Source organism: Propithecus coquereli, unplaced genomic scaffold, assembly GCF_000956105.1.
Source record: "Propithecus coquereli isolate 6110/MARCELLA unplaced genomic scaffold, Pcoq_1.0 Scaffold104, whole genome shotgun sequence".
In the NCBI taxonomy this organism is placed as follows: domain Eukaryota; kingdom Metazoa; phylum Chordata; class Mammalia; order Primates; family Indriidae; genus Propithecus; species Propithecus coquereli.
Genome location: NW_012134303.1, coordinates 2,783,888 through 2,811,189, shown reverse-complemented (window position 1 = coordinate 2,811,189; position 27,302 = coordinate 2,783,888). Strand labels below are relative to the sequence as shown.

The window sequence follows — 27,302 nt, the reverse complement described above, 5'->3', positions numbered from 1 at the left end:
ATGTAAGACACTCATGAATCTATCAATCACCAAGTTAAAAAGCTCTGTCATACAGCACACTTAATACCCAGTGTAACCAATTAGTATAACCATTCCTTGATGCAATACAAACTCATTTCCTTAAACTGCTATTGCACTGAACTCCAGGGTTATAAATAAGCAGAACACAAATTGATTTGCATGTAATAACAGTGGCAATAAACCTTTCCTGGTTCATGCAATTTTCCCCATCTGTTAACAGAGAGCAAGTTTAGGATCTATTATTCCCAGAAGGGGACTTACCCAGCTGGACATCTATAACACTTGGCTGATTCTCCATGGGGAACAATGGCTTGGGAGGCTTGTCTGTGAGTAAAGCTAGAAAAGAAAATGAAAGAAAGTAATGGAAAAATTGAGATAAATTACAGGATAAGAAAGATTCTATCGTGTATGATATTTAATGTTTGTAGACTTGATGGCATGTAAACATATATTAGACAGTGTTCCTACTTGAGTAGTTACTCTATCCATACAATATCCATTTCCCGGCACATTTACAGCACCATTGATTCCCCGTAAATAGGCCATTTCAACAGCTACATTTTCCAACAAGATCAAACAAATAGACTTTTTGGGTGGCTTTTATAAGCTTGTGAATATAAAGACATAGAGGTTTTAAAAGTATAATCGACAAACTTATTTTTTTTTCAGAAAAAAACATTAAACCCCTACATCTGCTTTGTAGCACTATTTCTCAATGAAATATAACCCTAATAGACATTTCTAGTGGCATGAACCTTCTAAGCCTGACTCATTCCCTACTCTCCACCCCAACCTCAAAAACTATATAATAAAGCAGTGGTACCTTCATTAGGATAACTGATCAAAAATACTGATTAAGCATCTTTTATGAACCACGTCCTGTGTTAGGTGCTAATGGAAAAGGAAGTAAAGTCTTTATCCTTGTCCTCAATTTACAATCTAGGATTATGAACACAGGACTAACACACCAAAACAGAGAATAGAACACAGAATACAACCTGGTAAAAATTGTAGCATTTGAGCTATAAGGCTATATATAGGTGGTAAATAAATGGAGAAAGGAGAGGTTAATATTGACTTGCAGGGTTGGGGAAAGTTTTGTGAAGGGAATGGATCTCCATATGAACCTTAAGGGATGGAGAAGATGTGGAAAGGCAGAGAGTAAGGAAGAAGAAATTCAGGAAAGATTAACAACACAAACTGAGGCACAGAGATAGAACTTGGCAAGCATAATGTGCTGTAAGGAAAGTGGGCTGGAGAGAAGAGATTGTATGAGATGAATTAGAGATGAAACCAGATACACAGGACAGGGCTCAATTCTGGAGGATCCTGAGAAATACGCAGAGGAATTTGGACATATTATGGTAGGCTAGAATGCCATCGTAGATTCTTGGAACAAAAAAAAAATTGACTAAACGGAAATTCTACCCAACAATGATAGGCTTGATATATAGGATGGGCTGAAGAAGAAAAAACTAGTTAAGAGGATGAAGTAACCATGCTGCAGTGTTTGGGGAAGATGAGGAGTCAGAGTTAGGAGAAATTTAATAAAAGGAGGGGGAAAATCTGAGAGGTACCTGGAAGAAAGAAATGAAAGGACTTGGTATACAGATACATAATGTCATATATATTGCTGTCATAAAACAACACGTATCAAATTATTATTTATATCTCAAATTCCTTTTAACTGTTCCTGTATTTATGTCTTCCTTCAACTATCCAACTAGACTCTTGCCTACTAAAAAGAAATATTTTATACTTTATAATAATTCATAGGAGGCATAGAATTGGGTTGGGCTATAAGATAATTATTAAACCATCATTGATTCACTGGCTTAGGAATTCCCTCCTGACATGAGAGAAGAGCTCATACTATTTGCAAAGATATTGAGAAGAGAAAGAGAGAAACAAGAGTTGATCACAGGACAGGTAAGGTTAGGGAAATACACAAATTTGGTGAGATTTCCAAAATTGCAGTTGGTAATAAACAAATGCATTAGAAATATACTCAGAAAAGAGCTTTACAAAAATCAGCTTCTTCTTCCTGATATCTCAATGGCCTGAAATAGGAAAATTTTAGTAAATTAATTATCATTTTTTCAAGAAATCTTTATTGATGGCTTACAACATGAATTGTCCTTATGGAACTGGACAACATTTTTTTTAATATCAGAAGTGAAATATCACAAGAATGGAAAAACAAACACCACATGTACTCACTATTAAATAGGAACTAATCCATAAGCACACATGTGCATAGGAGGAAGTAAAACTCAATGGAAATCAAGAGGGGGCGGGGGATGCGCAAAAACCTATCCAATGGGTACAATGAACACTATGTGGGTGACAGCTCACTTTTAACCCTGACTCAAGCATTACAAAAGCGATCCATGATCATCATGTGGGATAATCCTTACCTATTACTCCATATGGAGAGCAGGTTGGGAAATGATGATTGGAGCTCACATGATAACGTGATTATACATCTCTGTGTAATCAGGACTTGCAACGAAAGTGATCCATGTAACCAAAAACATTTGTACCCCTGTAATACTTTGAAATAAAAAAACTTTTTTTTGTTTTAACTAAGGTGATTTGGGCATAATTTAGACAGACCTGCTTATATAATATCTAGTCTTCATTTCATAAATACTATAGTCACTCCTTAATCTGATCTTTAAATATTATTAGAACCATCAGGAATATGCTTTAAATAAAATTTATGTATTTAAATTCGAAATCCAGTCATATTAGATGTTCAATTTTGTTGTTTTAGTTTGCTATTGTTTGTAATAGCGACATATTGGAAATAAGCTAAATGTCCATCAGTAGGATATGGGTTAAATAAAATTGTGGTGATTTCATATAATGATTTATGATACAACTGTTTAAAAGAATTAGGTGAATCTGCACATTTGACATGAAAATATTTCCAAGATACACTGTTTAATGAAAAATCGAGGTTCTAAATAGTGTACACAGCATGCCAATATTAGTTTAGCTAACATATATGTATATATAAATTCATTTACATAAATATGGAATATTTCTGGATAGATACACGTGTAACAGGTAATAGCAGTTTCCTCTGAGGCATAGAAGTAGATGGCTGAGGAATGGTGAGGGCTGAGGGAAAGGCAGTGTGGGGCAGGCAGAAGGAAGATTTAATCTTCTCTAATATACCTTTTGTGCATTTTGAACCATATGCATATACTGTGTATTCAAAACATGAATAAAACTAAAATTAAATTAAATCCAGCCATTTTACATTTAGTTTATTAAAAAGTGACTTTGGTTTTGTTGTAGAATTATTGTCAATTTGCCTTACACATCCAAATAACAAACACTTAGCTGGCTGGAAACTATTCTTAGACAATCTTATTTTCAAATATTTCTTGCTTCCAAATGAATTAACTGGAATGTGACAGGTGGGAAGCAACTGTAAATAATATATTAATATTTCATATAAGGAGATGATAATCTTGTCCTACTTTCAAGCAGGATATGAATTTGGGGTCATTGTTGTCTCCTACCCTTAACTCCCACCATAGACAATGGATATATTTACCCTGATTTTACTATTGTTAAATGTTAATTATTGAAGTTGACATTTATTAATATTAATGATAATTTTAAGTGCCTTAAACTTACAGGTGGTTCATAATTTTCAAAGTGCTTTCAGATACATTAGCTCATGTGATCTACCCAATGACCTTGGAAGGTAAAGAAGGCAGTTAAAATTGTGGCTAATTTAGAGATGAAGCTAAATGAAGCTCACATTGTCTTATTTGGTGCCCCCTTGTGACCAAAAGCCTTCATTTGCAGGATGGATAGGAAGACCGAAGTTTAGGCAGGAGATAGGTAAAGAGGTCAATACTGAATCAATGGTTTTAGCCTCTTGTCTGTGCGCTAATTAACTAAGCTAAGGTTCCTAGGCCATTGGGAAACATGATTCTAGTAGGACAGCCCACACACAAACCCTTTGTTCCCCTAAACCCATGAATAGAAGGGGATGAACTTGCACTTACCCCAACACATCCCAATGGGATGTATGGGTGTGGAGCCTCATTAAATTCCAATATCATGTTTAAGCCTGGGAATTGCCAAGAAGTACAAAACATTTGTGATGACGAAGCAGCAACTGCAGCAGTTCATCTGGATCCTGACCACCAGCCCAGAGACAAATCTATCAGCACCCTGCATAATTATGGCATTTGCAGATTAGCTAGAGTACATGCTGCCATGGGCAAGAAAGCTCATTTCTTTCTTATTTTTTTTTAATCTCATCTGAAATTCACAGTTACTATTTGGGAAAGGAAGGAGAGAACTGTCAATACCAAGCTGCCTAAACAACAGAGCAGAGATTTATAATTTTACTAGAATCTTATTCTGGAACTTGAGAGGGACTAATTGGGGTCTGAGCTAGTCTTTGAATTTGCTGCTTTAGCTTCATGTTTTGATTGAAAGAATGAGAGCAAAGGATGCAGTTGGGTACGAACATTTCAGTGTACAACTCCTTCCCTGCATTTTCCACTGTACCTGCTTATGTTTAATTACCCTTAAATATAATTGCTCCACTGAGTATACCATGACACTAGTCTTAATGTACTAGTGAAGCTACTACTGTTATTGCCTGCTTTTTCCTAAAGCTAGATTTTATATGTTTGACACTAACTTTCCTAAAAAAATGCTCAAATTAACTCTTTCTTTTCTATTATAAGCAATGGTTATATCTACATGTACAACCAGATCAACCGGTTAGACAAAAATTATTAGTCAATTTCCATAAACTTAGTATAAAAAATCAGTAGAATTAGTTGTTTGATGGAATCAATCAGTTTATTTGACTATATTGCCCAAGCGTTATATACTATTACAATTTTCATTGGCTTCTTTTGTTGTTGATTTGTCTGTTTAATTAGATTTGCCAGAAAGACAAAGTGGGAAGGAGTAGAAGGATAGAAACTCATTAATTTCTGTGAATAAAGCCATGTTGGAATTTGGATGTTAAGATCAATAAAATGGATCTCCCCAAATATATTCAGCACACCAGCATTAAAATCACATAGCAAAATCACTATTCATCGCAACATTTAACCATTCAAAACCTACAATGTTTCCTACATATATAAAGGGCTAAACTCTGAACTTGTCATCTGAGAACATAAAGGCAGGCGCAACTTTCCTGCCTTGTTACACACATATCTTCTATTTTATCTATGCTATTGCCAAGTTACTTTCCTCATTTGTCCCATTAACACATTGCATTCATTTCCAACTCTGCATCTTGGCTTAAACTCTTCCCCCAAGTTAGAACGCAAATAATAATAGCTATCATAGTTATCATTTCTTTAGTATCTACTGTGAGCGAGGCACTGTTCTAAGACATTTTGTATTACATTGTACAAATAAGTTGCCCAAAGTCAAGCAGCTTTTCAATCTAAAGCGGGGATCTGAATTGAGTTCTGTCTGATTTCACCACGCCCACAATCCTCTAAGATCCTCCCATGCCATTTTGCCATCTCAAGTCTTACCTTTCCTCCACCAAAAGTCTTTTTAAGTCCTCTATCTTCCAGAAAACCTTCCCTAGCAGCAATCCAAGATAATCTTTCTCTTCTCTGAAATCATAAAGCATTTACTATTTCTTTGAAACACTCATTTGGTTCATAGCATACATTCCTTTGAATACAAATTAAACCTCACTTTACATGGGTATGTCTATCTCCCCAGTTAGATTTTTAAGCTCCTGGAGGACAAGAATTATGTCTCATATAACCCAGCAAATAAGATAGCATGTGACATTGTGGAACAAGTAAACACTTAAAATCTCCAAATTTACTTCACCATGGTATTCTTTCTCTAAAAACAGGTGCTTCCCATAGGCTTCTTAGATTGGAAGGGACAGAAACAAACTTTTCTGGTAATTAAAGCAAAAAGGGAATTTATCAGAAGGATATCTGAAGGATGGCCAGGAAGTCTGGGGAACTAGGTTTAATAATCGAAAAGAAACCAGGCCAGGTCTAGATGTGCAGGCAAAAGAGACTACACAATGATCTCATCTTGACCCCATCATTGGACTGAATTAATTTTGTGGTTTTTTTAAAAAATGTGTTTTCTTTTATTGTATTGTATTTTGGTTTTTTGTACTTGTATCACTTTGATCAAGATTCAAAACCTGGAAAGACAGGCTGAATGAACAAGTTTTGAGCTCTGGCCTTAGGCAAGACTACATGACCACCGTGAAGAAAAAAAGCATCCCCCAAAAGCAGGTTTTCTCAGCCTCAGCATTATTAACATTCACTGCCAGACAATTCTTTGTTGTAGGTGATTGTTCCATGCACTGTTGTACCTTAAGTGGCATCCCTGGCTTCTACCCAATAGATACCAGTAGTATCCTCCCCCCCCCAGTTGTGACAACCAGAAATGTCTCCAGATATTGGCAAATGTTCCTAGGAGAACCAAATTACCCCTGGTTAAGAACCATTGCTCTAAAGAAAACTCAGGTTGCTGTTGGAAAGAGGAATGAATACTAGATGGCCAAAAGTAACAGGAAATACCACATAACTGCTTAACTCCGGGGTTCACATTTATATTAGTTTCTACTTGAATGGCATTCCTTGGAGCATATAGCACTAGTGGGGTGCCCTGAAGTTGTGCAAAGAAGTGGCCTTGGCCACACATATCCACTACTATAGGCCATGTGACCTATTGATTAAAAGAATGATTTTTTTTAATGCCAAATACTTCCTAAGTTCTGAAATAGTCACTGGCCTTTGTCAATTGGTAGCAACCGTTCACCAGGCTCTTGCCACTTCCAAATCGTCTAAGCTCAAAAGCTAATTCCAAAAAAGAGCAATAGCAGCCCTAATGGTTCTTTGTCCCAAAGTGCCCAGGTGCACAAGTATGATATATTGCCTGATGTTCTGAGGAAATTGAGGATCTTGGGAAGGAAGACTTGGGAAAAAATTTCATGTGGGAAGACAAAAATAGAGGTCCTTACTAAGCAAATTAGATTTAGGGAGGGCCAGGGATCCTGTTAATATCCTTAAAAGTTTCCTGCAATTTTAAAGGGAAATTTGCCAATCCTAGCCCAAGTAGTTGACTAGTGCAAAGAGTTCATTAACTGAACACAATTCAGTTTATGAAATCCAGAAATTGCAGAGCTCTAAACATATCATAAGCACTATTATTCTTTGGAATACTTTGCATTTTCTTCTTATGTGATTAGCTAATAATTGCTTGGGGCCAAGAATATTTTTCTGAATTAACTAGATAGTCTCCTCAATGCTGAATTATGATATACATATTTCACTGGCCACTTAATCTAAAGCCTCATATATTAAAAGTCTTTTAGTTCTAGAATTACCAGTCTAAGAGTCTCCTAATTTAGATGATCATCTGAGAAAAAATACACAATAATTATGATTATTCAATATCATGCTTAATCCTCCAAACCTATAAACTCAAACAAGACCAGCCTTGGATATAATGAGTCTCTTTGGCCTAATATTCCTCATTTTATGCTTCCTACTTCAGAGTAGTTTCTTCTCCAGTCTGCTTTTAGGCATCCAGAGTTGTGTTTCTCTAGTTGAAACCTGCCGCAAAGTCGTCTCGGCAATTTAAACTTTAGTATGAACTTAAGACACCTGTACCTTATCGCGTAAAGCTAGTTGCTACTGAAGGATTGTCTCTAAGTGGGGGAGGAAAAGCATGGCTTTGTGGGCACACATTGGGCCCCAGGGCCCGTCCCTGAACTCCTATCTTCACATTAATGTTGGGCAACAAACAGGGTGGCCTTCAGCAAAAGTTAGTGAAGACAGATAAAGTTATTTTCCTCCACATTCCAACCAGCATTTTTATGAGTGATTCCTCTACTTCACAACAACATTTTAGGGAAAAGAGCCCAGGCATATTTTAAATTAAAAAATCATGTTCATGGGTTGGGCGCGGTGGATCGCTGTAATCCTAGCTCTCTTGGAGGCCGAGGCGGGTGGATCGCTCAAGGTCAGGGGTTCGAGACCAGCCTGAGCAAGAGTGAGACCCCGTTTTTTCTTAAAAATAGAAAGAAATTAGTTGGACAACTAAAAATATATAGAAAAAATTAGCCAGGCATGGTGGCGCATGCCTGTAGTCCCAGCTACTCGGGAGGCTGAGGCAGGAGGATCGCTTGAGCCCAGGAGTTTGAGGTTGCTGTGAGCTAGGCTGACGCCACGGCACTCTAGCCAGGGCAACAGAGCCAGACTCTGTCTCAAAAAAAAAAAAAAATCCATGTTCATTAAAAGTCAAGCTTTGTTGTCACTTTGGCTTATTATTACCTCCATTGACTAACCACTATAGCAATTTTTAATAATTATTTTCTCTAATAAAATTCTAAGATTGTCTGCCTTATTTGTAACAGGAAGAAACAGACTGACACTAACTTTCTTTATTAACCCCATCTAGAAAGAAAATGAATTCTTTAGGTGTCCCGGCTATAACAGAAAGGCTGTGAGAGGTTCAGAGAAAAAAAAATAAAGCCAGTGATTCTCAGAATCATTTGGAGATTTGTTTTCAAACCACTGATGGCTCAACCTTCAGATTTTTTATGGTGTATCCCCCATACCTCGCTACTCTCCCAATTAAAAATAATTCCCTTTATTAAGTCACTGTTACTGATGACAATGGTTCATGTTCCTCATATGTGTATTTGGAAGATAAAATTATTGTGAATTACTGAGAGTCAAACACCTAAGAGGTCATAGAGGATTAAATTGCTTTCTTAAAAAACACACACACATTATAGCTGCACTGAAAATACTACTGCCATCATTTGAAGCCAGTGCAAGTATTTGCCCTTTTTTTAGCACAGAACTTAAACTCAGTTATTGTCTTTGAATAAATAAGTGATTCTTTAATAAACAGACGCTAAGTTGCTGGGGAAGAATTGGGCAACTTCCCTGGTCATTGCCCCTGCACAGCTAAGGGCCTCCCTAGCATCTGGCTCAGAGTTTGTATCCTGCCTTGCAATTCAGTGGATGTGCCCTGAGGGTGGTGAACGGTCAGGGCTGCTGTGAAGTTGCCCTGAGATGCCCTTTTCTTTGGATCCCGCATTTATTTCCACTAATATTTGAGTTTTGAGCAATGCATGAGCTTTGGGAAGGCTTAAGCATAAAGGCAGGGCAATTTCTTCTCAATGCCATTTGACACAGGGCCCTTCTCTGGAGAGAAGAATGTTTATTCAGCACAAATCTACCCAGACATAAAGCAACTTCTTCAAACTTGAAAAGAAAACAACCTTGGGGGAAATGCAAACTTAGACAGAGGTTATGATGGTAGCTTCTTTTTTTCCATTTTTCTTCACAGTGCCTGCTGTTTCTTCACTCTTGCCTTTTCTCCCTTAAAGTAAGTTTTTGTCTTTTCTAAAATAGCACTCCTTGGACACTTATACTGTTGACGTCAAACAAATTTCAAATGTGGTTACTACCAGAGAAATTATACAAGATAGTGTACTTCCACGTTCCACACAGAACTTGGGATATAGTTAGCATTAAAATAAATATGAGAGGTTAAACATAGGTGATGGGTCAATCTTTACCTTGCATCAAGATCACCATTTGGCTTTGTGGCTACTGATCTGTCACATTCTAGAAAATTGGCTCAGATAGTGCCAAATAAGAATATAATATAATACTCAAAGATGAATAATTTTAGAAGTAGACAAAGCCTTACAGCTCTAATTCATCTGGTTATTTTGACAGATGAAAGAGAGAAAAGGAAGGAATGTGCTCAACATCATATTGCAAATTAGTGATAAAACAGAAGACAAAAACTCAAGTTTCTTGAATTAAAGTCCAATAATCTTGCCACTGCACCATGGCTAACAATGATTAAGCATGCATTCCATGCCAAGCACTTTTACATTCATTCTCGCATTAAACCTCACAACAAGGTATAAAGTAGGTCCTATTATTATCAACATTTAACAGATGAGAAAATTGAGGCTCAGTGAGATTAAGTGCCTTGCCTAAAGTCATACTGCTGGTATGACTGGACATTATGGGTCCAGGATTCAACCTAAGTCTATCTCATTCTGGAATCCAAGCTCATAGCCACTACTCTATACTATCATCTCTCTTCCTTGTTCTTTGACTGAAGACTCTGTTTCTTTTTTTTTTTTTTTTCCAAATTATATCTTATGTTTCCATACAACCATCACCAAACCAAAACAAAACCCCTAAATATTTCACTAAATTGATAGGGTTTGAGGATGAATTGACTGAATACCTTCTTTAGCTGTGTCTACATAATTCCGAAAATTCAATCTTGGGTTGCTCAGTGTCATTCATTCATTCAGTTAACAAATGTTTATAGTTCTATTATGGAAAGAATCTCTATCAAATAGTATGTGTGTGTCTGTGTTAGGGGTGGGGATGTAAAGTATAAATTTGAAGAATACAGAGTCATATCAAAAGGCTTAGTCCAGTAGAAGAAATGGAGGTATACAAATGGCTGTAGTAAATGACAAAAAGTAGTAATTGCCTGTTTTAGCTTTTATTGTTGCTGTAATAAGTTACCACAAACTTAGCAGTTTAAAACAACGTATTTATTATTATCTTAGAGTTTGAGAGGTCAGAAGTCTGATGTGGGTCTTACTGGATTAAAATTGAGGTGTGGGCAGGGCTATGTAACTTTCTGGAGGCCCTAAGAGAAAAATCTAGTTCCTTTCCTTTTCTAGCTTCGGGAGGCTGTCCGCATTCCTTGGTGCTTGGCCCTCTAACATCTTTGAAGCCAGCAAGGGCAGGTTAAGTCCTTGTCACATTACATCATTCAGACTTTCTTTTCTACCTCCCTCTACCACTTTTAAGAACCCTTGCGATTACATTGGTCCCACTTGATCCAGGATCATTTTCCTATTTTAAGGTCAGGTGATTAACAACCCTAATTCCATTTACGATTTTACTTTGCCTTTGCTATAGAACCTAACATATTCCTAACAGATGAGGATATGAACAGATTTTGGGGGCATTATTCTGCCTACCACCATACCGCAGAGGTAATCAAATAAAATACAAATGGAATTGAAAGAAGAGGACTATGACATCTTGGCTGTCATATGGAACAACATACATTTCATATGCTGTATTTTTATGAAATGAATTTTCCTTTACTGGTCTCATTTCAGTCAAATCAGTTTGTGAATATAATCTTTGTATTTCAAACAAAAGTCTATGAAGGCCATTAGTTGAATAGATTGGGCTGGTATTGATACTTCTGTTTTCGGCCTAATAGTTTAGTTATTTATGATCGTCAAATTCATTAGGAATTCATAGCCTGTCAACATGATGCTTTGTAATGCAAAAGAGTAAGGAAAAGCAAAATATCACTTAAGCAAGTTTAGCTGTTTGGATATGCTAACAGTCCCTAACGAGGACGACAACTGTGGATATTAAATAAGCAATTTTTTAAGAATCAAAAGTTTCATGACGAGGATAATTTTATAATTCACAGAATAGCCTTTGGTGGACATTAATCCTGATGTGATATTTAGAATTCAGAAAGAAATTGTCCTCCTAAGTGGAGAGTCATTCTAACATAAAGACTTACTTAGTTTGGGGTCTGAGGTGGAAAATAGAGCTGGTGTCAATCACAAGGCATGTTCACTTTACCCTCCTCCATGTCAGCTTTGCATTTCCAGAGAAGTTTTCATGATTGTGAGTAACCCATTTGTTTGCATGACAGCAAGCCAAGTGCATGGTCATCAAAAATCTATAAACTGCCTGGTATTACTTTCACCGTGCCGATGAGGAAACTGAGGTTCAGAGAGGTTAAACGACTCACCTAAGGACTCACCTAAGGGCCAGAACCAGGATTTAAATCCTAATTTCCTAACTCCTATTCCATAGTCTCCTGGTCTCATTCAATCCTCACAGTATTTCTATGAGATGAATCCTACGATCCCTGTTCTTATTGTTAAGAAAGTTAAGGTTCAGAGAGGTTAGGTCACTTGACCAAGGTTACCCAGCTAGCAAAAGTGCCATAGCTGTCATTCAAACCTGTGTCTGTCTGGCTTTAAAGTTGGGATCTTTCTCCCTGAATCTTTCTAGGATGAATATGTAATAGTATTTCAAGTGAACTCAATCATACTAGAATAATATCTGAAAATAAAGTAATTTTGCTTTTCATTTTCATCACTGAAGTCAGGACCTGGCCCTTAGAAATCTTGATTAATTTCCCACATGATGGTAGCTCCCTGGGAAGTTTCCAAGCTTGTTCCTTGCCTTCGTAACACTGATGAGCACTAATTTAATTAATCAAATATAAGTTGATGATCTATGATGTTGAAATTGATTTTCAAATGAAGCCAATTATGTCTGCTCATAGTTCCAAGGAGAAAATATAAACTAGGTGATTTCGAGATGCGATTATTGGATGAAGAATCAAAGAAAGGAAAAAACATCAACTGAACTTACAAATCACTTTCTCCTTTCCATGATTATCTCATTAAGTCCAACTGGGAAGCTAGGAAAGCGAGAATTGTTGTCCCCAGAAACTGAAATATGAAAGCTTAGGAATTTTTCCAAGTAGAATCCAAGTCTCCTGAAACAGGGTGCTTTGCCTTTTTGAATCAACCTCATAAGCTTGCCCTCTAACTGTGGAACTTTGATGGCTCCATGTTTTCTGATAGGGTAAACATTTCCTCAGTTGTCATTATCACTCATCTCCTGATATAGCTTTGTCAAGAAATTGGGCCCAATGCTCAGAAGGAGAGCCTGAGTCTCTAAATAAGCAGTCAATGAAATAGCATAAGGCAGGCTAATGCTTCAATAGGAAAGCCACTCCCCCCGCAGTCTTCCCTATAGTGGTTTACATGAAGATGAAGCAGCTTTCAAGTGTAGTCTAATTCACCTGAAGGTCTGCACACCCACCACCTCCACCCCGACCTCATCCCATCATCCCTTAGTCTGGACTGACACTTCCTCCGCAGAACATTCCAGTACAGATGGAAACTCAGGTGGTTAAAGGCTGCTCTGGCCTTATGCCAAATTGATCTGGTGCCATTGGATGTTTCTACAGCAAACATGCACTTTCTCTGAGAGTATCTTTAGTCAAGAAGTGGTCAGGTCATTTGTGAGAGAACAAAAGGCTTTTCAGGAAACTTTTCTGTGGGGGTGGTTACAAACCAGGGAAAACAGTGCAGATGGATCTTGCTGCATTAGGTGACTCAGTGTCTACTACGGCTCTGCTTTTAACCTGACAGGCTAGTTACATGTCGGACCAAAACCCAGGCCTTTAGAATATCTATCTATGGGCTGATGCCCCATCAGTGCTTTGAGAGCTCGCTAGCATATAGCCATTTTAGTCTCAGAGAGCTGGAAAGAAAAAGAAAAAAAAAAAAAAAAGACACTGCCTAGTTCTTGAGAAGGGAATTTCAGCTCCTGGGACAGCAAAAGCTCCTCATCCCCGTCTGTCTTATGTGTATCCAGACCTTGGAAATGTCTGTGATGTTCATTAGCATCAGGCTGATCTCACCCTAATTCAGAGCAGATGGCTGCTTATATGTTATGATTTTATAGGGAAAGCCTCTCCCAACTTTCAAAAACACCTGCCACACACTATCTAGGTCACAAAACTCTATAATGTTGGAATTGAAAGCACAGGCTCTGGATTAAGAATACCTGAGTTTGCATTCTGGCTCTGCCATTCACTGTGTGAGCATGGTCATGATTCTTAACCACCGCCCCACCCGGCCCCCCGCCACTGCGGGACTCCATTTACTTAATGCATAACTGTGGATGATAATAGTACCCACTTTTTAGGATTATTATGAGGATTAAATAAGATCATGCTTTTAAAGTGCTAAGCAGAGGCCTGGCTCACAGTTTAGTTCTCAATAAATGGTAGCAAATATTATTGATTTGCCAATTAAAGAGAACATTGAGCCGTCTCTCCCCACAGGGAGTGAACCTAATTAATTACCCCACAGTAAATGAATGGCTGAGAATGGGTATGACGAGGGGAGGAAGGTTGAAAGAACAAGGGTAGGGGACTGAAGGGAAGAAGTGACAGTAGGGCAGAGATACAGAGCATTGGGATCACGAAAGCAAGTCTCACTTACTTCAAACATCCAGTTCACTAATACTATGAGCTATCACAGTACTCGTGCAAAGAGATCCAGATCTAAAACTCACATGGCCAGCGTCTGCCTTGGTAAGGGCATAATGGTTTTTTTCTACAAGCTTAAAAATTATCTACAATAATGCATTAAAAAAGTGGATGAGCTGGCAGGTGTGTTTCAATAGTATCTGTATGGATAACACACTCAGCCTGAGTCACTGATTTTATTGACTTCCCCTGTCCCTGAAAAGCCAAAAGGAAGTTAAGCCAAACGGCTGGAGTTTCAGGCTGATGTCAATTTTGCTGAAAAGCAAATAGGCAAATGATTGGCAGAATAACAGAAGGCACTTCCTCAGCTTTATGAAATGTCTTCCTCAGACTAGATAGTTTAAAAGCACAGTTTATCCATGTGGTTTATCTCTGAGTCCTGGGCTAGAATTTAAGAGACCTGGGTTCTAACCCTGGCTCCACTAATAATTTACAGTGTGTCCTTGAACAATTCAGTTAACTTTTCTACTGTTTAGGTTCCCCAACTTCAAAATGGGAATGATAATTGCCCTGTGTAGTTTGTAGGGTTAATATGAGAATCAAATAAAATAAGAAATATAAAAGCCCTATGAAGGTTTTGTTTTTTTTTTAAAAAAAAAACTATATATATAAACTGAAAAGCTGGAAATGTCCTGCTAAAGTGACAACTTCCAACAATGCATCCCAGAGATACAGCCATCTTATGTCATTCTTAGGGGTCCATGAGGAGAATATCTAGGGGTCCGTTTCAGTTGTTTGTTCAGCGTTTTATTAATAAGAGATTTTGCCACCATGGCATTCTGTTCTATGTCTAATGTACATTGATCTAACTGTACTGAAAAGCTACATTCATTGAAGAAGAGGGAAAGGAATCATCACCAAATACATTTCTGGAAAATAATAATATATAACACTTACATAGCACTTACTATGAGCCAGGTGCTGTTCTAAGAACTTAACCGATATTAATTCATTTAATGCTTTCAACAACTCTATGTGTGAGGTACATACTATTATTATCTCCATTTTACAGATTAAAAAACAGAGGCATTGAGATATTAGGTGACCTGCCTCAGGTCACACAGCTAATAAGAAACAAAGCTGAGGTTTGAATTTAGGCACTCTGGCTCCAGAGTCCTTTATAAGTATAAGCTTAACAATATCCTGATCAATTTGCATCATTTCAATAGTATTTAGTCTTACAGAATCTTATAAAGACTCTAGTCTTTTTACCTAATACATGAGTTCTCTCTACAGAGTCCCCAGCATTCTGCCTTGGCTTGATAACTTTTCTGAAATAGGCTCCCTACTTCACAAGGTCAATCATTTCAATGTTTGAATAACTCTGTTGAAAATTTCTTTACATTCAGCTATAATTTGTCTCTTTTTATATTTACCTCTTGGTCCTATTTCTGCTCTCTGGAATAAGACAGAATAAACTCAAAACGCCTTCTATATACCAATGCCTGAAACATTTGCAGACATATTTCTTGATCTCTTTCACCCCCTGCCCTTCTGAAAATCTTCCCCTTTCCAGGCTAAACCCTCCCAGTTCCTCAATTGTCTATTGTCTTTTAGGTGACATGTTTTCCAAAACCCTTTTCCATTCTAGACACCCTTTTTTGGACACAATCTTGCCTGTCAATAGGCCTCTTACATATGGCACATTAAACTGAACACATAATTTCAGATGTCATCTAAAGTGCAATGGAACCAATGCTTCTATTGTTCTGGACTACCTTTCTGTGGTACACACTAAGACTGAATTAGCATTTTTGGCAGTCTAGTTACACTGCTTGTGCTCGTAGTCAAATAAAATCCCAAGACTGTACTTTTGCAGTTGGATTTTTGGACCCAAATGAAAGGCCTTACATTTTTTTCCTATTAAATGTCATCTGGTTAGTTTCAACCCATCATTCCAAACTACTGAGATCTTTTTGAATAAGAATTATGTCCTCCAAAGACCTAACCATCCCTCCCAACTTCCTCTCATCTGAAAATGTGGTAAGTATAATTTATGTGTCATCTAAGTCACTGATAAAAAATGCAGAACAGGATAGCACCCTGAGAAAGGGCTCTCGGGTGGTCAACAATATTGGTTAATGCCTGGTGACTGCCCAAAGTCCTGAACTGTGCCATACTCCACCTGGCTCTGTTTCACACTCTAGGCCATACTTTCCAAAATTGGACCAGCTAAATAATTAATAGGGTCCAACGCAAAATGAAAATATTTGGCCCCTTGCTCAAAAATTATTAAGAAATTCAAGACAGCAACAGCAGGGCATTAAACCAAGTATGGGCCCCTTCTAAGTACAGGACCCTGTGTGGCTACACACGTAACATGCTCCTGAGGCCAGCTCTCTTCCCAAACTTTCCTGTGACAGAGATTGCTAGCTGTTCTGCAAAATCTGTTTCCTTTTCTTTCTGAGCACATACGTCGACTACACATTTGCTAGCCTCCCTTGCAGTTAGGTATGACCATATGTCTGAGTTCTAGCCAGAGCAATGTGAGTGGAAGTGATATGCACCACTTTCAGGCTTGACCTATGTGATTTTTTCATGCCATTTTCTCTTCCACCAGCTTGATGCAGATGATAATGGTGACCTTGGAAGCCATATGCCGAAGATGGTGAAACTTTAAGAATGAAGGAGCCCAGTTCCTCAAACTAAGAACACTTGCTAGGACTTTGTATGAGCAAAAAAATAAATTTCTATCCTGTCTGAACCATTATACATCTTTGGGCTTGCTTGTTATAGCTGCTAGTGTCACACTAGATAACACGTTGCCTAATTGTCAGAATTACCCAAAGGGTTAGTTAAAATTCAGATAGCTAGCTCCCCCTACTAGAGAATAGAATCCAGTGGATCTGTAGTGGGTGTAAAAATATTCATTTCTAACAAGCCCTCCCACAGCTGGTTCTGATGATAAGGCAAACTTGAGAATCTGTTGCTCTACGTTTTTTCCTTCCATTTTCCCTATCACAATGTCCCCACCCTATGTTCTATTTCTTCCTTGTTCTTGTAGCAGAGGTGAAATTTACCTAGTGTCTTTAATTAATCTGCTTCATGGAGTACAGAGTTTATGTCTGGAGCTATAGCAATCATCTTATAAATTTGGGATGAAAGTTAGATGCAAACAATGGAGGAACAGAAAGAGAGTAGAAACCTAGATCCCTGATGAATTCTTGAAGCTACTATACCAACCTTGGACTGTCTAACTCCTATTTCTTTTTGCTTAGGAGAATCAATGTATATATGTGTGAACAACTATTAAATAGGATTTTCTGTATACGTAATAGTAATAGAATCTAATCCTAAACCACAGGGAATTATATTGGATTATGGTGCTCCTTCAGGGGCCATGATATATATTTCCTTATACTGCTGGTTGTTCTCTGCCTTCACATAAAATCAGGTCTTCCCTGAGTAACTTGTCCAAGTAATTGAGTGGCGCAGTGGAGGTGATGGAAGCCAATACATTATTTCGCTAGAATCTTAAATCAGATTGTGTTTTTCTCTGTTTAACAAGAAATAACTCATAGAAGGCTAATGAAATCATGGCTAGAGTTTCAAGATCTCAGAGACAATATCCTGTGTTTGATATTTTTCAATGAATAAAAACTTCACCTCATACCAGTTCATGTATTTCTTAATCTGATTGCTATGGTTTTGAATGTATCCCACAAAAGTTCATGTGTTGGAAACTAGGTGCCCAATACAGCGGTGTTGAGAGGTGTGACCTTTGGGAGGTGATTAAATCATGAGAGTTCTGACCTCATGAATGAAGCAATCCATTTATAGATTGGATTAATGGATTATTAAGGGAGTGGATGAGTTATCATGACAGTCGGTCTGTTATAAAAAGCGAGTTTGTCTCTTGTGAGCCCCCTCATCATGTGATGCCCTGTACCACCGAGATTCTGCAGAGTCCCCACCAGCAAGAAGGTGCTCACCAGGCATAGCCTCCCAACCTTGGACTTACCAGTCTCCGGAACCATAAGCAGTAAATTTATTTGTAAATTACCCACTCTCAAATATTCAGTTATAGCAACAGAAAACTGAGTAAGTCACCAATGAAGAGTAAATAAGTGTGCTTTTGAGAAACAACAAGATCATTGAGGCACTCTGTTGCTTCAAGGCGATTTTGCAAAGCAGGTTTGAAAATGGTTCTTTCATTCTCCTTTCTTTTTCATCTATTAAAAAGTAAAAAAAGAATGACAGATGAAGCAGATGAAGCAGATGACAGATGATCAGATCATCTGTCATGAAGGGACAGTCGAAGTTTTTGCATACAAATGAAAGCTATCATTCTTGTCAACCTTAAATTGGAGCTCTAAACACTATGTCTGCAGCCAGTTAATACTTCATGACCAATCAGAGCACTCATGCAGACTGGTTCTGCCCTCCTGAAACATAATCCTAGTTAGTGCCAAGAATTATTAGCTACAGAAGATAGTGCAGTTTTTATTTGTGATTTCTAACCAACTTGAGTCAATATCTTATTCATTTAGGCTAAAAGCATGTCTTTTCCAAAAATATTGACTGAATATGTCTTGACAATGAAAAGCAGCTAAATAAAAGGCCTTGATTATTTGCAATTAGTTACTCTGAAAGGTATTGTCACCAAGGAGTCCAGTTCCAAAAAAGTTATCTTCCTAAGAACCATACTCATGACTGAGGACTTACAGAGTTCTGATGTCTGAATCAGGAGACGAAATCATCACTTGACTGGGTAACTTGGACCATCAGTTCTGGTTTTCAGTGGTGCCACATCTATCCCTTGCAAATCCTTAGAATATGCCAATTTGAATGGTCTAGGAAGATATATGTGTGACATCAATAATGTCAAGAATAAAGTATGCCCACTGAACATGCTCAAGGGATCTTATGCCCTTAAAAGATAGAAAAGCTAGAGAACAAAGACAACAGGCTTATTGACAGCTAACAAGCAACCACAAAGAGCTTGAAAACTGGAATGATACAGAGAAGTATTGAACAAAGAAAGCCCCTTGCATAGAAAACGCAGGTTAATTTTCCTACTCTGCGATGTTGATAGTATCTTCCTTGCTGGGCTAATGATCTACCAAGTCGGAAAATTGTTGATTTCCTTACTCCTTAAAATTGCAAATATACCTGTGGAAGGTCCTTTCTGGCTATTCAGATTCAGGTTAAAATTCAGAGGTAGGTGAAACAGTCCCCATGAAGATGGATTGATCATTTGCCTACAAATCCAGGGTCCATCTCTACACAAAGTTGAAATTAGAGAAGAATATTGACTTTCTTGTACATTTATTTTAATATGTTTAAAATAAAAACAAGTCTGTCTGTAAGTAATAACAGAGGAAAATAAATCAACAATAGTTTATAACTAGTAATCTATTTTTAAAATAAGATCTGGCTTTTAAGATCTATAATTATGCATTTCCATGACTTGATAGTACAAAATAAGAATGTGTCTTCTCCATTCAAACAGCTTCTTGATACTAAGTTCACTTCACTTGCTCAGGAAAAAAAAGCCTTTTATAGAGTCATTTTCAAAGACGAAAAACAGGGATATCTTTCAGGATTGAAGCTTGCAAAAGAAGGGAATGCTATGCTATCTTCTTCCTAGACGACTGGGGAACTGCTTTGCACACTGAGCTACCAGGAGAGGCTCTGGTCACTCACAACTCTAAACTGTACTAATTGCACAAATAGTTATTTTTTATTAATCTTTCCTAAATGTATGCATAGCTCATATGTTTCAATGTTTAATATTAGAAGTGTTTTGGTCTTTATTTAGAAATTTGGCTATGTTTTTGTGACCAGAAATATGATGTAGGAACTTAACTCTTGTTTTTATCAATTAGCCTATGTGGTAAATTTGGTATCATTATATGTCATTTTGCCTAATGTCACAATTTCCAAGAACCTACTGATGATGTTAAGTGAGGCTTTACTGTACTTATTAGCCACATGACCTTACGAAAATGACTTAACCACTCTGTGCCTTGTTTTCCCCATCAGTAAGTGAGAATAACAGCATTTATCTTAAAGGATTTGTTGTAAGAATTAAATGAGATAACACATAAAAATGCCTGGCACATAGTAAGAACTTGATAAATTGGAGCTGATATGATTTACCACAATCCTATTCTGTTGGCCCAATTTATAATCTTTACAAAACTCAAATAGGAATGCCCATTGTTGTCATATCTCAATATCATTTCCCAAACACATCTTTGTCACAAGGTATTGACTGAGCATTTTGTGCCTGGCATTGTGTTAGGTACTGTAAATAAACAGAAGACAATTTTACAGTCCCTGCCTTCAAGGAATGGACAGTCAAATTTGGAGTATATAAACTAGCTTTGGCAAAACGCTATAAATGGACTCTGGCAGAAGCTAGAAATGCTTAATATGTAATGAGTAAAATAAGCCCAGGACTAGAATGTAAAACTATCCAAAATTCCTTTCTATATGTAGAACCAAAGTGGGAAGACAGATACTAAGATCATGTCAAAAGTGATTTATTCATAGATTTCAGATTAAACCGAAACTTTAGGTAAGGCAAAAGCACCCCGTACACTTAAGAGACGAAATAAAATTTAAAACTTACCTCCTAAAAGAAGCTTTCTTTGACTCATTATTTTCACTATTGACCACTTACTTTGCACATCTTCCATGTGGGCATGTGCATTTGTGTGTACTTGTGTGTGTGTGTGCGTTCTAGTCTCATGATGTGTGGGTATGTGTGTGTGTGTGCGCATGTGTGTGTGCATTCTAGTCTCATGATGTGTGTGTATGTGTGTGTGTGTGCGTGTGTGTGTGTGTGTGTGTGTGTAAGAGAGACAGAGGCATTAAGTATCTAGCCCAATTCCCTGTTTTTATATAAACAGGGACCTAAAAAGGTAAAGTGACTTTGCCTAAAGTCAAACACCTGATTATTGGTAAACCAGAATTAGAACCTTAGCTCTAACTCTCTAGTACCTGTCTAGGTCCTGGGAAGATTACCAAATCAATAACCCAGTTCCTTCAAAGGAAGTCAAGGGCTTATTCATGTCTTTATGAGCAGGATCCATACCATCAGCATCCTTTGCCTCAATCCATTCTCCTACTCCTTACTCACCATTGGATGAATGACACACTGAGTGCTCACGAAATACTAACAAAGGGAAAACCTGTGGCTTAATTCAACATTCATGAAAAATCCACAGATAAGCCTATTCCAGAGAAGGTAAATGTTTTGTTGCTAAAGAAAAAAACCTAGTGATCCTTTCTGTTATCTCAAACATATCAAATTAACAAGATTCTTATGTGTTGTTATATCAAAGAATCACACTTCACAGAATGAACCATTTGGATAAGGAAATTACCAGGTGATTTCAAGGTAGGGGTTTTGTGACATGAGAAAGAAAACTGAACCTGTCTTTTTACACCTTCCAGAGGGAAGAGAAAATAGGAATAAGGGCTGCTGATGGCAGACCATAAAAGTATTCTAGGGATTTGAACCAAGGATGTGTATTGTGAAGTGAATTGGGCAAAAGGCCATGTGTGCTGGGGCAGGAGAATTTAACCTCTTAATTTTAATTTGGGGCTAAAGAATTATATTGGAAAAGAAGGATGGGAAAAGAGTGAGGAAAAGAACATTGATGTTAAAACAACTAGGCTGCCTCTCTTAGCTGTCTGGATTGGATGAATTGCCAGGTAGAATGTGAAGTCATAGATTTGTCTCTGAGAACAATCATCAGGACCTTAACTTTTCAATATCTACTTTAACAAACTATTCCTTAAAATCCTAAACTTAATAGCAAATTAGCCAAGTACAGGAAGACACTTCTTTTTCACTCTCTTCACACAATGGCAAAGTGTAATTAAAATAAGCAGCTATTTCAAGAGCCTTCTGTAATAAATAAGGCCAAATCACAATGCTGTTTATGTGTAAATTCCAAGCATTCCTCATTTTAACTAAAATGACATGGAGAATGCAAATCCATAGCTTCAGCAAATTTTCTCTTTCTAAAAGTGATTCATCACCATCAGATTACTTTGCAATTTCAAGAAATGGGCTTCAGTGACATTTTGAAAAATTAGGAAGGGGGACTGCAAATGGAATGGAATAAAGAAAATATTACATAACCCCCAAGTGAGATATTAATCTCCATCCAGATGGCCATTGTGCTTTCATTATCAGGAAACAGGGACTTCACGCACCTCCTTAATAATCCAAATTTTCATAGCACTAAGCATCCCCGAGATAACTTGGGGACTATCCCCAAGCAGGAAGAATTAATGATGCAGTATAAAACTTTTGCATAGAGGGAGAGGCTAGGAGGGACGGAGGATTGTGCAAATTAAGAGGAGAAATCAAGGTGGATGCTTTCTAGTGTCCTGTTTATTTAAGAACCAAAAAAAAGTCAACGTCTCTAACAAGATACAGAGTGCTTCTTTCCTAAGGAACTGCACTTTATAAATTACATGTACACACACACATATGCTCCTACATGCTCCTATACACATTCACACACACCCCTCTACATGCATACGACACACATATAACTAGATATTCCTTCTTTCTTCTGTATGTTGCATAAAGCATTTGCATACCTCTTGCCTATAGTTCACCTCAGCCTCCTTTCTTGCTATTAAACTATGCTCTGTTATTATTCCTCACTTTATTTCTGTTGCAGTGGATTTAAGACAGGATAAGATTGTTCTCTGAATTGAAAGGAAGCAATTCTGATGGAAGGTTGAGTGATTTTCTTAAATACAGATTGCCTAAGAGAAGCTAGAAGCTTACTCTTCAGACAGCCTGAGACTTTGGGGGTGGGAAGAAAAACAGGATGAAATTAATTTATGCAGATGTATAGGGATTTGTGTTCAGATTTTTTTACGGCCTAACATACTCCATTTGGAAATGGCATTAACTCTTTTAAGTCACTAGGGTAACATTTAGGAAAATAGAAATTCTAACCTAACTAGATTTTGGTGATCATAAAAAGACTTAAAGGAAAGTGTTCATGAGGGAAAAGTCATTAGTGCTAGCTTATTCTTGCCCAAGTCCCTAATCCTCTGTCTATATACAGTTGAGCTGAAGAGGACTAATGTTTTTCTCTTGCTAGAAGGCACTAAGGACAACTGACACTAAAGGAATAATATGTAAAGTGTGGAGTGACTCCATTTGGGCATCCACAGGACTTGAGACCCTAGAAACTCTCCTTGAATGTTAGTAGCAGCCACCAATAGTCACAGAGTGCTCATGATATGCCAGGAACAGTGTTTGATAATTTTCATATATTATTTCATTTAATCTTCTTATTCTCAATCACTCGATATAATTCACATTTTATATATTTAACAGAGAATAGACTTAAGCCCGTGTCTGTCTGACTCAAGTGCCTATGTGCTTTTGATGTTCTCTAACAACAAACTAAAATGACCCATTTTAACTACACGCTGCCCTTGTATGTACACAGACATGGCTTTATTCTGGGTAAATGAGTGATTGTCTGCTGTTTGGTCTGGATGGATAGGTGACTGAGTTTTAGCCACACTTCTGTGTAAAAGTTCATTTTCTGCTAAATACGATAGTTTCACAAGAGGATATTTTTTTTAAAAAATTTAAAGATGGAAGGACTACGGAAACTTCTTGCCTATTGGTAACTAAACATTATCAGACGTTTTGGTATGTCTAGCATAGTAATATTCTAGTCACAGAACTAAAGGGTTACAGTAAGCTCATTATATAGCTTGCTAACCTCTGTTAGTTGGAAAAATTCCCAGAGGAACAGCATGTCATTATTTATTTGCTTATGTGATTAATACTCCATATCGAGAATTGCAATGTAAAAGGAAGCCATTCACATGTGCTTTGAAAGCAAGAAGGAATGAGAGGGAAAAAGGGGAAGGGAAAGAAAGGACAGAAGGGAGGGAGGAAGGGAAGAATGAAAGACAGATGTAGACAAAGAGAGAAAAAGAAGCAGTGAGAAGGAAGGAAGGAAGAAGAGAGGGAAGGAAGGAGAAGGGAGGGAAGAGCGGAAGGGAGGAAGGGAGGAAGGGAGGAAAGAAGGAGGGGAGGAGACATGAGAGCATCACCAGCCTTTGTTTTGCAGTAAGACATGGTGAGATTTTTCAGATTGGGGATATATTCCCTCTTACAGTTTTGCCTTCTTGCTAAATAAAACTGCCTGCTTTAAAAACAGTTTTGTAGTCACTTGGAGACCCTTATACAGAACAGAGTCACCACCTGCTTGCCCATGTATTGTCAGAGAAGAAACATAAGGAACTAAGTCAAGGGATTTGTGGGCGCTAAGGATATAACCTTGCCTGCTTCATCACTTTGTCAAGATAGGTGCCGAGCAAATATGATTGGCTGTTGGACAATCTGATAGCAAAGGATCCTTTAATATTAGACGAGGAATAGTGGCATTTCAATTTAGCATGGCCAAAATAACTGAAGTGCAGGACTATATTGGTAGATTGGATATACTCACGCTTAGGCTAGTATCATTTTTACCAACTAAATTTTCTCTTTGGAGATTTAATGAGTATATATTTCTTTTTTCATATATATTTGTGAATTTGGATGCTTCGTTTCGATCATGATCCCAGCTGGAACAGCAAAGCAAATTGGAAAAAAGAAATTTAAAGGACTTTGATAATAAAGCTTTATTTTTTTGAACAGAAAACATATACTTACACACACATTCCCCAGACACTCATGCTATTAATACTGGATATTCTCTAGATTCTACATAAAGGGATGCTAAATATATTTAAATAGATTTTCTATTATTATAGCAACCTGCTTGGTCTATTAAAGAAATGTGTTATTATCCTTTGTGTCCTGCTCACATGCTTAGCCAGAAAGATAAAATCAGGAATATTGCACTGTTGCTAAAAGCCAAACACAGATGTATGGATGATGATAATATAAAAGGAGAGGAGGCTGACCTTTAAAGGAGAACCAGAAAGATATTGTAAAAATAACATTTCTTTAAAATAAATATTCAAGAACCAACACACAGAGAGAAGGTATATAATCTAAGTAGATGAACAGAATAAAAAATACATATGTATATATAAGAGAGAAAAATTACACAGTCAGACACAGATAGGCAGGAAGACAGACAGACACACACGTACTCATTCTATGTTGAACTAAATAGTTTAAGACCATTCATCTGAGAGGGGCACTTCTGGAATGTTGGAGTAAGGAGTTCAAAAATCCACTCTTTCATAAAAGCAATGAGAATCTGGCAAAAACCGTCAAAGTCAACTTTTTCAGAACTCTGGAAAGTAACTAAAGGCTTGCAACAATCCAATGAGTGTTTATTCAAGAAAAATGCCAGAATCTCAGTAAGAACAATGAGCTTTGTGGTGTTTTAACTTGCCCTAATCCCCAGTTCCATGGTAGCCTTAAAAACCAACAGGCTCAACAACTATGGTATGAAAACCAACAACCTAACAGCCACTAAAGGAAGCAGAATGGGTTTAGAGCTATCTGAAAGCCTCATCCCCAGAAAATTGTCACGATTTCACCTGCCTGCAAGCTCAATGAAAAGCTCTGTTCTCCGGCATGGTTTCATTGACCAGATGAACACTCTTATCCACAGGGAATTTATAAAAAATGATCAGTGTCAATTCGTTAACTTCATATATGCCTATAGAGACATTATCAATTGGAATTAACAACAGGCTGACCAAAACTGAAAAAAGGAAAACTGGAGAATGAGATGTCCATAGAGAGTTTTGGAAAGCTCTGAGAATTTAGAAGGTCACATGCATGAACAAAACTGTATACTTGCCAAGAAAATACCTTAGAAGATCTGCTAATGGGTATGGGTTTCTTTCTGGGATAGTAAAAGTATTCTAAAATTGACTGTGGTCATGGTTGCATAACTATGAACACAATACATTAGCACAATGTTTAAGGTTTATCTATGTACTAGTGCTTCATTCCTTTTTATTGCTGAACAATATACCATTGAAGTGGTATTAGATTTGCCACAATTTCTTTGATATAGCACCAAAAGCATAGGCAACAAAAGAAAAAATATAAATTGGACTTTGTCAAAATTAAGAACTTCTGTGCATCAAAAAACATGAGAAAGCAAAAAGACAAGTACAGAATGGGAAAAAATATTTGCACACTTGATAAGGGTAATATTGGGAATATGTAAAAAATACTCCTATTAACAGTAAAAACAAAAAATAACTAATTCAAACAATGGGCAAAGGAATTCAATAAACATATCTCCAAAGAACATATACAAATGGCCGATAAGCACATGAAAAGATTCTCCACACAGTCAGTCATTATGGAAATGCAAATCAAACTCACAATGAGATCCCACTTCACATCCATTAGGATGGCTATAATTAAAAAACAAAACAAAGCAAAAAGAGAAAATAAATATTAATGAGGATGTTGAAAAATTGGGAAACTTGTGCATTGCTGGAAGAATGTATATTGTGCAGCCACTGTGGAAAACCACTTGGTGGTTACTCAAAAAATTAAAAATAGAACTACCATATGACCCAGCAATTTCACTTCTAAGTGTATGCCCAGAAGAATTGGAAGCAGCAACTCAAAGAGATACTGGCACACTGATGTTTGTAGCAGCAGTAATCGCAATAGCCAAAAGATGGAAACAATCTAAGAATCAATTAATAGATGAATGCAAAACCAAAATGTGGTGTATACATACAATGGAATATTTATCAGCCATGAAAAGAAATGGATTTTCTTTTTATATCAAAATATTACAGGGGTTTAAATGTTTTGGGTTATATGTATCGATATTTTGTTATGTTTGACTCAGGGTTATAAGTGTACCCAACACCGAGATAGTGTTCATTGTACCCATTAAGCAGGTTTTTACCCATTCCCTCCTCCCCTCTCCCTCCTGCTTGATTTCCACTGAGTTTAACTGCTCTTTGTGCACGTGTGTGGTCATTGGTTAGTTCCAATTTAATAGCGAGTACATGTGGTGTTTGTTTTTACATTCTTCAGACCTTTCACTTAGGATAATGGTCTCCAGTTCCATCCAAATTGTTAAAAAAGGCCTTAATTCACCCTTTTTCAGGGCTGAGCAGTACTCCATAGTATACATGTGCCACATTTTGTTAATCTACTGACAAATTAACAGGCACTTGGGCTGATTCCACACATCTTTGCA

At 37.3% G+C, this 27,302-nt stretch overlaps 1 protein-coding gene across 1 annotated transcript in view; it reads right to left on the bottom strand.

Annotated features, from left to right (window-relative positions):
* The window catches only part of IL1RAPL2 (interleukin 1 receptor accessory protein-like 2), a 538,096-nt gene that overhangs the window by 268,521 nt on the left and 242,273 nt on the right, over positions 1-27,302 (bottom strand). The window contains exon 4 of the mRNA XM_012644526.1: positions 283-357. Within this exon, the coding sequence (XP_012499980.1) occupies positions 283-357 (75 nt within the window). The remainder of the gene's footprint in view (positions 1-282; positions 358-27,302) is intronic.